Genomic DNA, 12,367 nt, shown 5'->3' with positions numbered 1-12,367 from the left:
AACGCAAAATTATCAACGAAAATACAATAAATAGATGGTAATAATCTACACAAATTATTTATACATATATACACATATATCCCCCATTAATTAACATATGTATTATATAATTTCTTTATGAATTTAAAAAATAATTTAGTTATTTATACCTGCACATTTGAAACGAATACTTGAAAAATTTTTAAAAAATATTAACACAACTTAAAATTATATAAATAAATTAAAACCAAAATATAACCAAATATAGTTTTGAAGAAGGATATACATCATTTAAGGTTAGTGTACATCATATACTTCTTACGCAACAAACAATATTAGTGTTTTTATTACACAATAAATTTGAACAGTAATTTTCCAGTAGAATTCCACGTACGTGTTTTGGATATCTTCAAATCGGTTTTTTTCCTTGGGTATTTTTTGTCGAGGCTAAATTTGTATATAGACCGATATTTATGCTATTTCCTAAACAAAAAATATGGAAATGGCTGTTATGTCCTGTCTGTTGGCTTCCTTTATTTTTATGGAAGTAACAGAAAACATATTTTTGCGAAACAGTTTTTGAATATATTAAATCCTTTGCTGAGTAATATATCCACATGAACAAAATATAAACGGCTAGCAAATGGATGACTATGGGGTGAAAATATTTATTAGATTTATGCAGACTGGAATAGAAATTTGCAGTTGTTTCAAGATACTTTTCCTTGTTGGTCGTATACACATGAATTTATTGGATATTGGACTAAAATTTTATTCAATATCTTTTGAGAATAGTTCGGAGTTCACACAATAGTGGTGTCAATAAGTTTAATATGAATATAAAATAAAACTAAACATAAAGTAATATAAATATAAAGAAACTAACGAAAAATTCATATTTCTATTCACATCAATGATTCAAATCAATAAAATAGAACAAATGAAATAATATAAAGACAAGAAGAAAAAAACAAGAATTAGAAAGATCAAAAGAAAAAAAACTTGGTAAGTAGTAACAAACAACAAAAAAGATACGATAGAGCATTGGGAAACACCAACTAAAAGAATATAGAAATATTAAAAGAAAATAGTAAAAAGAATAAAAATACTAAAATCAAGAAAGATTTAAAAGAAAATCAAATAAGAAACCACGAACATCTATGTAAAGAAACTATCAAGCTGTGATTGGGGAGTAAAAGTAAACCAATGCTAAGGAGTTATTGAATACCAAGAAATAGACAAAGAAAGAAAATGAGAGAAAGAATAACATTTAGAGAATTATAAAACAGACGAAATGAGCGATGGAATAAAGTAAGGGTGAAATAAGAAGGAAACAGGCTTCAAAGATGTTGTAAAAGGAGAAGGAACAATATTAATTGAGAGGAAAAGGAAAAGTTGAGAGTAAAAAGATAAAAAATAAATAGTAGTTACAGAGTACCCTAAAACATAGAAGATAGAGCAAACAATATAACTAGTAAAAAAGTGTATAAAGCAACAGAATATGGAAGTAGATGGCAGACGTTTCAGGTCAAGATCAGAATAACACTTTCCAATCGAAAACAAATCGACGCTGGCGTACCACAAGGTTTTCCGCTGGCCCCAGCCTTATCTAAACTCTTTATTTTAGACCTGCCGAGAAAAGAGCACATTTGCGTCGCGTTTTACGTTGACGGCACTGCTTTTTTTGGCCCTGAAAACCCAGGCCGTCATTTTCCATAAGAAGCGTTACGCACTGCGCGTCTCGCAACTTAAGATCGACACCCCAACAATTCCATGGCTGGATAAAGGCACGTACCTAGCAGCGTATCTGCCCTTCTAACAACTTCCCATCTCCATCAAATACTTATTTTACAAGATGTTAATTTGATCCATACACCTCTATGGATCTAATGTCTACTTCATATTTGTCCACCCAACCAGGTGAAACGGCTTCAAGTTCTCCGAAATAAGCTCCTCAGGAGAATTGTAAACGCTTGATAGTTTGACAGAAATAATCAAATTCACAGGAAAAATGACATTCCAGATATCAAGTACTTCATATCCCAGTCCTTTCACAAACCACAACTCAGCTCAAGTTCTTCTGAAAACGCGCTTGTTCGGGAGCTAGTGGAGCTGGTTTTCCAGACTGAAACGACCCCATCCGTCCTGCAGTCATAACGTTTGCCCCCATACGACAGTATCCAGTTGTGTGTTAACTCAAGTTCGCGAATTTATAATTAGTTGCACTATCTGTTTTTTTGCCGCTGTCCGGTTGGCGGGTGCCATATCCCCAAATTTAATGCAGAAGCAGTAGCAATCCACAGGGGTCAAATGTGAGGCGGTTTCGGTTTAGTGTATTGGTAAGCCCAGATGCAGTACCACATAACCCGGTCCAACTTGTCACTCCAGGGCAAGTCTCCTCGACCAGGTATGCGTTATGTATTCCACCGACTGGTTTTAGGCCAGAACAAAGAAAAATAAGGAAGTATCGAATGATGATGATAGATGCGAAAGAAAATATAGTAGATCAATATAAAAAAGGACTGAAAACGAAAACTATAGAATTCGAACTGGATGGAAACTAATTCTGAAATTCAAAAATATGTGGAAATATTCTTTAAAGAGACATCACTTCATTCGTAACTATATCATGTATTTTAAAGATATTTAAAGTATATTCGATAAACTCTCGATTTAATATAAATATATTCTCGACGAAACAGAGATACACTTTATAAAACAATCATAAAGCCCTTTTCAGGAAGCGTGATCTGTATCTGGATTTACCGTTAAACTTATGTATGAGACAGCTCCGGATCGATGTCACGGATGGTGCCAAATAAAACATCCGGTCGAAATAGGATTTTAAACAAACCGGAAGCATTAAAAACATATGAAACAGACACGACGGTAAGACCTGTGTGAGAAATTGGAAACTTTATACAGCCAGTTGACGAGACAGTAGACACTAGTGTCGATTTTTCGTAATAAATTATTTTCAAGTTGCATATCTTCAGCAATAATTATTTATGTAGTCTATTCAAAGTTTTTTTAGTAATGCGTCATGGATATTTGTGACGTCGAAACATTGCAATGTTGCCGCATCCACTCTGAGTTTTAGTTCAGTTTGGCCTTAACATACAGGAAAATTCTAATCTAAATAAAATAATTGAACAAAAATTTTATCAAATATAATTTATTCTAACATTATAGTACATCTAACACATGTATTATCGATGGACTTAAAACTACAATTAAGAATACAGGTATAATAGTTTGTAGGTTAGATTTGTTTTGTTTATATTGAACTCTTTTCCACACCACCCATGAGGTAGAGTTCATAAGCACGTTTGTTTTATGTAGTGGTATCCCCCTGGAGGCCTAATCCACCTATTTAACAATTGTGTATCTGAGAAACCTATTTTACTTCCATTCGAGAGTATATTTACCTTTTATTTAGTTCTTGTTTCCTTCGATGGTGTGTTTAATTGTCAAGTCACTTCATATAGCCACTGTATATTTTATTTATTCTGCTACTATCTGTGTACACCATTCTTCATAAAATTAATCACTAAATTCTGTCTAATGCATTTACCATATCTACAAAACAGTTAGTAGTCATTCTCTCCTCATACGTTCTAACCTAATGCTCATGTTTAATTTTGAACAATTACAATCATATTTATGCATAGAAATCTCTCACGCCCTACAATGCCATTTTCTGCAGTTATATTCAATTAATTATGTGAGTACCTTTAGGTGCTTCCACTCTCATCGCTCTCTTTCGGGATTTTCCAGCATTGCACAGCATTATCACATATCCTGAAAGTTTCCTTCAGTCACTTTAACTTTCCGACTCACTGTCCAATTCAATCACTAAACTGTTAATTTCTAATCTGTCTAAAACATGTTTACGATTCCACCATTTATCAATTACTTCCTCTGTATGTCTTATCGAGTTCATCCAAACCGAAGGTGTTATGGTTAACAATGCTTCCTTCCACATATCCAAAAAGCTTTTGATGAGATGAGTTTTGATGAAGAGTGCCACAATGTACCATTTTGAAATATTCAAGTTTCCGAGGACTGTGGTTCGAAGCCTATGTCAAGAAGAACGTCCAGTCCAGATAAACTCTAGTTTGTAAAATTGTAAAATTAAATATTTTTGAAAAAGTTTGAAGGTAAATTTTATACACGATGAAAATAAAGTATTTTTTAAAATAAAAAATTTGAAAAATAGAAGAATAAAAAAAATAAATATGTTGTTTTAGTCTGACAAATCCGTACATTAGAAGCGCTTCTTCAAAAACATTTTTAATGACCTACAGTATTCAACAAACTTTCCTCCTTCTGACTATTATTTATTTCAACTGCATAATCTTCAGAGTACTCTCAGTATTATAAAGTCATAATATAGCTCGGAGATTTCTTGAAAACTACTTTTCATTCCGAAATTAATCTGTTTCGGAGAAATAACACAAATATTTCAAGAATAATTGAGTATATACGGCCTAAAGTCAAATTAATTTTCAGGTTACAAACAGTATTTAATTACCTATATTCCAAAATTGATATCATATTTAACTAAAAATTATTTATACATTTACACACTACGGTAAATATATTATTTGAAACGTAATTTAACATAGAAATTACATATTTTGCGTCATCATATCGAATTATTATAAACTAACAATATATTGATGGCCATTAGTGAATTCGTAAATGACATTTAATGCAAGAAGCTTTGAAATTGGTTTTGTTATACATTAATTAGTAAAACAATATTTAATAATGTGTGTGTTACCAACTTGTTGATATTACAAATATATGAAAACTTTTAGGTAATTTTTTCAAAAATATTGTTTATTAAGAGTTTCATTGTTCAAATTAGATATTGCAACTCGATATCTTTGAAAATTGGATCTGTATATAGACGAACATAAGCTAAGAAATGTACAGGAATGAAAGGGTATTTAGATCCTAACTCCTTTCAATCCTCCCTCGGTGGTCTTACATCCCGAACAGCGCTGCTTCTGCCTAAACTCCAGTAAATTAAGTTAAGGTATGCTTTAACAAACTTCGGAGTTATTGGTGATCTAGCGTCAAACCGTCTTCCTTCCTTGGTAAGTTGTTGGACTGCCGTTAACTGAATATATTCTAAAGAGGATAGCATCATTGTCTTCTCGAAATAATCGCACTGAGTGTGTCAGATGAGAAATGTAAAAATATGAAAGTAAAACTGTTTTAAAGTATTTCGTTTTTATAGAAATATGTGACTACTTGTTGAACCGCTATTGATACATTATTTCAATATAAAGGAGACCCTTGTAGTAAATTTCGAACAATGAATAAATAGTTCTAATAATAACTAATATAGTTATCATTTGCAAAGCATAGTTATCTGTTGCAAAACAATATATGATAATGAGACTAATTGAAATATTTGTGTTAATTTCTTTAATACAATGTTAGTGTACTCTAATGGGCTCGCTAATCAGCAAATATGCGACGAGATAGTGAAGCCTAAATACCAAAAACGTTTAACTCTATTTGATCTGATTGTACGGCATATACAGATATTGGAATCTGATTTATAATAAGTCTAACTAATTAAGACAATACACAGGAGGTCACTTAATGACATACTCTTTTAACATTATAATATTTCGGTATAAAACTTCACCCCTTAATTTGAGGTTTTTAATAGGTTTTAGTTAAAGAATGAGCCAAATCTGTTCTATGCACTTCATACAGGTTCATGTAACTCTTTCTATTTCTTAAGAATGTATTGGGAATATATAGAAAACAAAGAATATTATGGTTGAGCCAAGAGGTAGGTATAGTTGCATTCCATTCTATGTAAAAATGAGGTGAAAAATCCCTAGGCCTAACACATAAAAGCGATAGTTTATTGTATTCACTGCTTTTTCAGTTATTACTAACCTTCAAAAGAAAGCTGTAGAAAAATTTTGTGGGATATTGTGCTAAGAGTGACACTATTTTTTGTTATTTTCAAAACAATGGATTAAAAACAATATCGTGTTTTAATTATACCGCTTCTTGATGGGAAAAATACCGTTCAAGCGAAGCTATGGCTCGAAAAGTGTTATAAGGACTCCGCTCCATCAGAAAGAACATTAAAACGTTGGTTTGCTAACTTCAAACGTGATTGTAGAGACACCGATGATGCAGAATGTAGTGGACGTCCAAATGAGGCGGTAATACCAGAAAACGTGAAAAAAATCCACAAATTCGTTTCGAATTATCGAAAAGTAAATTTGCGTGAGTTAGCTAACATCGTAAATATATCAAAAGAACGTGTTGGTTTTATATAGCATGAGCATTTTAATATGAGAATCATCTGTTCAAAGTGGGTGCCGCGCGAGCTCATTTTTGACCAAAAACAAGAACGTGTTGATGATTCTGAGCAGTGTAGGTTATGTTAGAACGTAATAAATCGGAATTTTTAGGACACAAAAAAAACGGGTTTTCTTTGTTACGACCGAGACATTTCAGCCCATGTCTTATATAAATAAGTATAAAAAAGTGTATAGTTTACTTGTCGCAATGATTATGGCGATATTCAAGGAATCCTTTCAATCATTGAATTACAAAATATCTATCAAACGATTTGCTATAAGTGCACCCAGTTTATTTATCCGTTTTAATCTCATTAAAATGGACAAATAGGTTGTTTGCTTACTTTCAATGAAGAATATTGTTAATTGGAGACTAATTGGATGGGAATTACCAATTTCAGGGGCCATAAACAGAGATCCGATGGCGACGGTATGGACTCGAGCATAGAGGATTCCGCAATGGAAATGTCCGAACGCCATTTAACCGGGGATTATCAATGTGCCTGCGATCACATGATTTATAGTCCCACTGCTTACACCTGTTTGCAGGTAAGAAATATCCTTTAGTTTTGATTAATCATTCTATCGATTATATCACCAATAGTTTGTATTATATGACATTTGATATATGCACAATATTCATTTATTAATAAGATTTTGACACGAAACTTGATTTTTTCAAAGAGTTATAAAACTATGATGTTGTTACTTTCGTAAAATTTAACATGTGTAGTTTTATGTCGTAATATTGCATAGTCAAGCCTGGCGACATCCGTTAGAAAAACCGGTAATAACTTTCCGGTAAAATGTATAATTCAAATGCATTATTTATAAGGAAGCAGCGTTGTCAACATGTAAAAAATGTACTATATTGCGTCAGTGATCATATTAATATATCTATCCCCGTCAGGTGTTTTTATAACAAGTCAATTGAAAAGTCCTCGGACTACCATAGTAAAACACATTTTTTTTGTAAAATTAATTGTTTTTATTCAACATGATACATGATCAAGGGTGATACACTGATTATAGCGACCATCCAACATTTCGATATCATTTTTGTAGTACGATTTGTCTTTTGCTTCAAAATAGGCAAAAATTCCCAGCGAGCATTATATTGAGATGAGGAAATAATCGCCGGGGGTCAGATCTGGAGAATACGGTGGTTGAGGAAGCAATTCGAAGCCCAATTCATGGATTTTTGCGATCGTTTTCACTCACTTGTGACATATTGCATTGTCTTGGTGAAACAGCACTTTCGTTTTTCGGCGATTTCGTCCTTCAAACAGTTCAATAATACTATGTAATAGTCGCTATTAATGTTCTTCCTTTTTCAAGGTAGCCAATGAAAATTATTCCATGCACTTTTGCATTTGTTGCATTTCCCCATACTTTGGGTTAATCGTGTGAAGTCCACTCGGATGACTGTCGATTGGACTTCGCAGTGAAATGATGGAGCCGAACTCGGGTTTGTTACGCTTGATCATCTTCACACACTGCTCCGAATCATCAATTCGTCATTGTTTTTTTCGTCGGTAACAATCCCTTTTGGGCGTCCACTGCGTTCACCTTCTTCGGTGCTCATTTCTCCACATCTAAACTTAGCATACCAATCCTTGATGGTTGATTTTCCTAGGGTGTTGTCCAGAAACTCGGCATCAAGCCAAGTTTTTGCTTCAACTGTATTTTTGTCCCTCAAAAAGCAATATTTTATCAACAAGCGAAATTCCTTTTTATCCATTTTTTTTACAACAACAATAGTTGTTTCACTCAAAATGCTATAATTCACAAACTAATGATCCACAACTGTGAAATTATACACGCATCTTTTAAGGGTTAGGGCAAACTAGAAAACACATGGATTTAATTCTAGTAGCGCCCTCTATGTATCAGGCAAGGACTTTTCAATTGACCTGTTATAGCTTGATTTACAACTATTTTTAAAAATTAATATCCGTAATACCCGTCCGTGCTTAATTCGTAGCCCATTAAAACAGTTCAAATACACCGGGTACCGTTAATTCTCCCTAATTCCGAAGTTTCTTTAGGTATTACTGGAATTAGGCCCCCAAATCGCTAGTGAATCTCAATATTTACGTATCCGATGCGCAAACAAATAAAACGGTATCGTTTAGGTAATTTCAATCCTCTGGCGATTTCCTTTGGTATGAACGTGCACTAAATTTATCCTGTTATGGCCATTAAAGATCTCTTTTGGATTTACCTTGATTTTAACATTTTCTGTTATAGTTCTTTGACGCTTTTTTATGATTCTTTATAGATACGTGGTAGTATATTACATTTTACGACGATATGATTTCTACTCAAGGCCACAGAAGATGGTCTTCTTATTGTTGCAATAGTCGCAGGTTCGGATACTGCTGAAAAATGGTTGTAAAGTTATATTTGCAATTGTCAATAAGACAAGAGCGCAAAACGGACAAAGAAAATTATCTTCGTCAGGCCAAAAACCAGTCTGGGTAAGGCCGAATGTCTGATGATATCTAAATTGGTCACTTCCCAGTTTGTAGGGCTAATTGTAAGGGCCATGATTCAGAGCCAACTTCAACAGCAAGTACAGACTAGATAAACCCTAGTTTGCAAAACGGAGGCTTTAGAATATAATAGAAAAACTATTGATAATTGCGTAATTTGTTTGTTCATCTCCTTGTTGTATCTGTCATATGGTTTATTTGTAGTAAAACTGTACCTTATAGGCACCTTAATCTTTTTGGTTGCTTTCCAGAATGAGAAATCGAATTTCTTTGTACTCATATCATCTACAAGTTCACTGGTTCTTCTTTGAGCTTATGTATTTCATCACTTGGTTTATGAGTTTTCATACTGAATGTGCTTCTTATTGTAACTTTAGAATTCTCACCTTGCTACCAGTTTCTCTGATTATTTTTGTTGTGTAGTCGTTTTGATATTTTTGTATGCTGATCATTGATTAAGATCTGAGAAGATTTCAGTTACTTCTTCCAGTTACTCTGAAGTTTTGAGACTATTGACAATATCTGTAAAGTTGAGAAACACCATTCTTCTGACAAAAAATTCAGTAGACCTATGTGTTGAATTGAAATTCCGACCTTTTCTTAAACAGCTAGTCGTAATTACGTGCATTAAGTTGTAGTTATGTATTCTTCATTTTGACGTTATATTGAATTTAAGGTTTTGAACCCTAGGAAACTATATTCTTATACCATAACTTTTCCTTCTCATACTATTTCGGCAGTAGAACAGCAACCTTTGAAAAATAATTGATACTATTTACTATATAAACCTGATAATTTTTTTTATATGAAATACTATAAAAAAATTTAATGACGTCGTAATATCAAATTTTTTTAATATTATATGAAACAATGTGTTCAGTGTTTTATAGTATACTTTCAATCTGATATGTACCAATTATTAATATATATATATATATATAATATATATACATAAAGAGAGGAGAGTGAGAGAGAGAGGGAAATATATTAATATGTTTTATATAATCAAACTAGGGTTGTGGTCGTAATGCGAAATATCCCAAAACGGTGGATTTTCATAAAAGTAACGCGGCAAGCTTGGTCTTCAACCACCTATTATTACCCAAGGGCTATTAACCCTGGTAGTTACTTGAGGCCCTGTCGACCTGAATAGTCTAAAAATGGGCGCCAGATATTTTGCCCGTAAAGATTTGGCCCGAGAACTTTTGCTTATCCACCATCTTTGAAACAGTTTCGTTGCCAAAAATATGTAGACACATATTACATAGCAACAAATAAACATTAACTTAATAACGACTGCAAATTAATATAGAATAATGGGGGGAAATATATTTAGTAGTAAATATGAAAATATATTTTACCCTATGTATTTAGAGTTCAAATATTATTAATAGTATTGTTCCATGCTCTATATACTGCACATAATTTTTGAGATTAACAAAATTATATATTAATTAGTTTATTATAATCACAAAATTATTATTCAGTGGGTGTTTTTCGGTTCACTCTATTATTCAATATTATCGAAAGCATATAATTTGCTTATATTAATTAATTTATTTACTGTTTTATTAATAACTAATTAAATTGAAGTATCACTTTACATATTGTAATAAGCGAAAATATGCTCCAAAAATATTATATAGGCTCATTATAAATATAGAATATGCCTGGAAATTCGTTAACTAATAAAGTTAACATACTATTTGGAAGAAACTTCCACTGCTTGAGGATATAATCATACGTTAGAGTAAGAGGAAGAAAACTCAATAGGTGTCCCTGGAAAAAAGTTTCGCAACGTCCAATGTCCAGATGGTACTGTATCTTTCTAGTTCATAACATAATAAGTATTATACAAGGAAAAGGTTTGAAAATTATATTTATCAAAAAAATTGTGTAAAACTGCTGTGATGCTATTGAAGGATGAATGATAAAATATTGACTGATTGAATTGGCGGCATCTGGGAATAAAATAGGATATACACACAATAACATTTTAACAAAACAATCTTAATAGGAGTTGCTAAGTGTTGTATAATATATTGCTTTGCCTCTGCTTTGGTCTAGAGAGCCATAAAAGATTTTAAACCAAAATTTCATTTAACTTAATTGTTTAACATAATCGTTGAGACATGTGACTTGTGTTGAGGCAAGTCCAAGGACAAAAATCAGAATTATGTTAGTTATAGGCTACAACATATTGATTTGGATATTTATCTAAATATATTTAAAACCTACCTATACTTCTTCACATATTTCTTTTTATCATTATTTATGTGGTTGTACAAGAATTTATAACAGCTTCCATGAGGTGCGAGGATGCTGAGTATAGAGAAATATTTGATGCTGATATAGCTAATTTCTCATCATTTTTATTGAAATAAAAACATTGAGAAAAATCATGATTAATTCATCAAATGTTGAAGTATTTTCTTCAAAGGATTAAAAAAAGAAATAACAACGATGCTGCAGTTAAAAACTTGAAAAATATAACTTAATTAAAAATGATATATGCTTTAATTACACCAGTTCAACGATTTATTATATATCGGATGGGCTTAGCTGGGCAATATCGATAGAAAGTGATACAGTAAAGGAAATTGAAAGGTCTACTAAAGGTGATTTTCCGGTCTTTGACAGGTTGAATAGGGTTTTCAAGGTGTGTATTTGATTAGTGTGTCCTTCCTGACTTACAGCTATACAGCATACATATATTTAATTTAAACACTTAACAACATGGATTATTCAATTGCGATATAATTGTGTTATACATTAATGTTAAATATGTAGTCCTCTAAATATTTATTCCAGAAATGCAAGTCTTAGATGTAAAAATGTATATAGGCTGCAAAGACGTCTTTTAATTTATTACACACTACTATTTAGATAAAATTATTTGATTTTTCATTGCTATAAACATTTTTTATTGGTTTTACAAAAAATTAATTACAATGGACATAAATGACCGACCTATGACATGACAAAATATTACTCATTTAATTTTTTGCGAGATACTAGAGCAAAGCATATGATTCCTTACCTAATTTATACATATGTCATCTAAATTTGTGACAAAACATCGCAATATTGTCGCATCATCTCTGAGTTTAGTTCAGTTTGGCATTGACATACAACAAAATTCTCATCTAAATAAACTAATTGAACAAAGATGTAACAAATATAATTTATCTTAACATTATAGTACATCTGAAAACTACAGTTAACTAAACAGCCACAATAGTTAAGTTATAACCTCTTAACACTATTGCTTACAAGAATATTTCATAGGTTTGACAACCCGACGACTTTGACAAGGCTCATTCGTTTAACCGTCCGAACTAATCACATAGCATTGTGTCTCTTTTTAACTAGAATAAAATGTGATGTGAAAATATTGTCGGATTCTGAAACGAATTTACAAAGTGCGGTAGGCAATACATTAACTTCTTGATGACGTATGTACATAAAAAACTTACCAATATACCAAATTAATCAATATGTATCAAGCATGGAATGATAGAATAGTTTTACAAAGCGTTGAACAATAAAGGA

At 32.0% G+C, this 12,367-nt stretch overlaps 1 protein-coding gene across 1 annotated transcript in view; it reads left to right on the top strand.

The window, feature by feature from the left end:
* Positions 1–12,367, top strand: part of LOC143202883 (uncharacterized) — a 543,964-nt gene that overhangs the window by 206,931 nt on the left and 324,666 nt on the right. The window contains exon 4 of the mRNA XM_076414869.1: positions 6,722–6,869. Within this exon, the coding sequence (XP_076270984.1) occupies positions 6,722–6,869 (148 nt within the window). The remainder of the gene's footprint in view (positions 1–6,721; positions 6,870–12,367) is intronic.

Source organism: Rhynchophorus ferrugineus, unplaced genomic scaffold, assembly GCF_030347505.1.
Source record: "Rhynchophorus ferrugineus isolate W39M unplaced genomic scaffold, kcgeb_rfMv2 rfM9, whole genome shotgun sequence".
Classification (NCBI taxonomy): Eukaryota; Metazoa; Arthropoda; class Insecta; order Coleoptera; family Curculionidae; genus Rhynchophorus; species Rhynchophorus ferrugineus.
The sequence above is the reverse complement of the archived record's forward strand: the minus strand, read 5'-3'. Positions and strand labels throughout refer to the sequence as shown.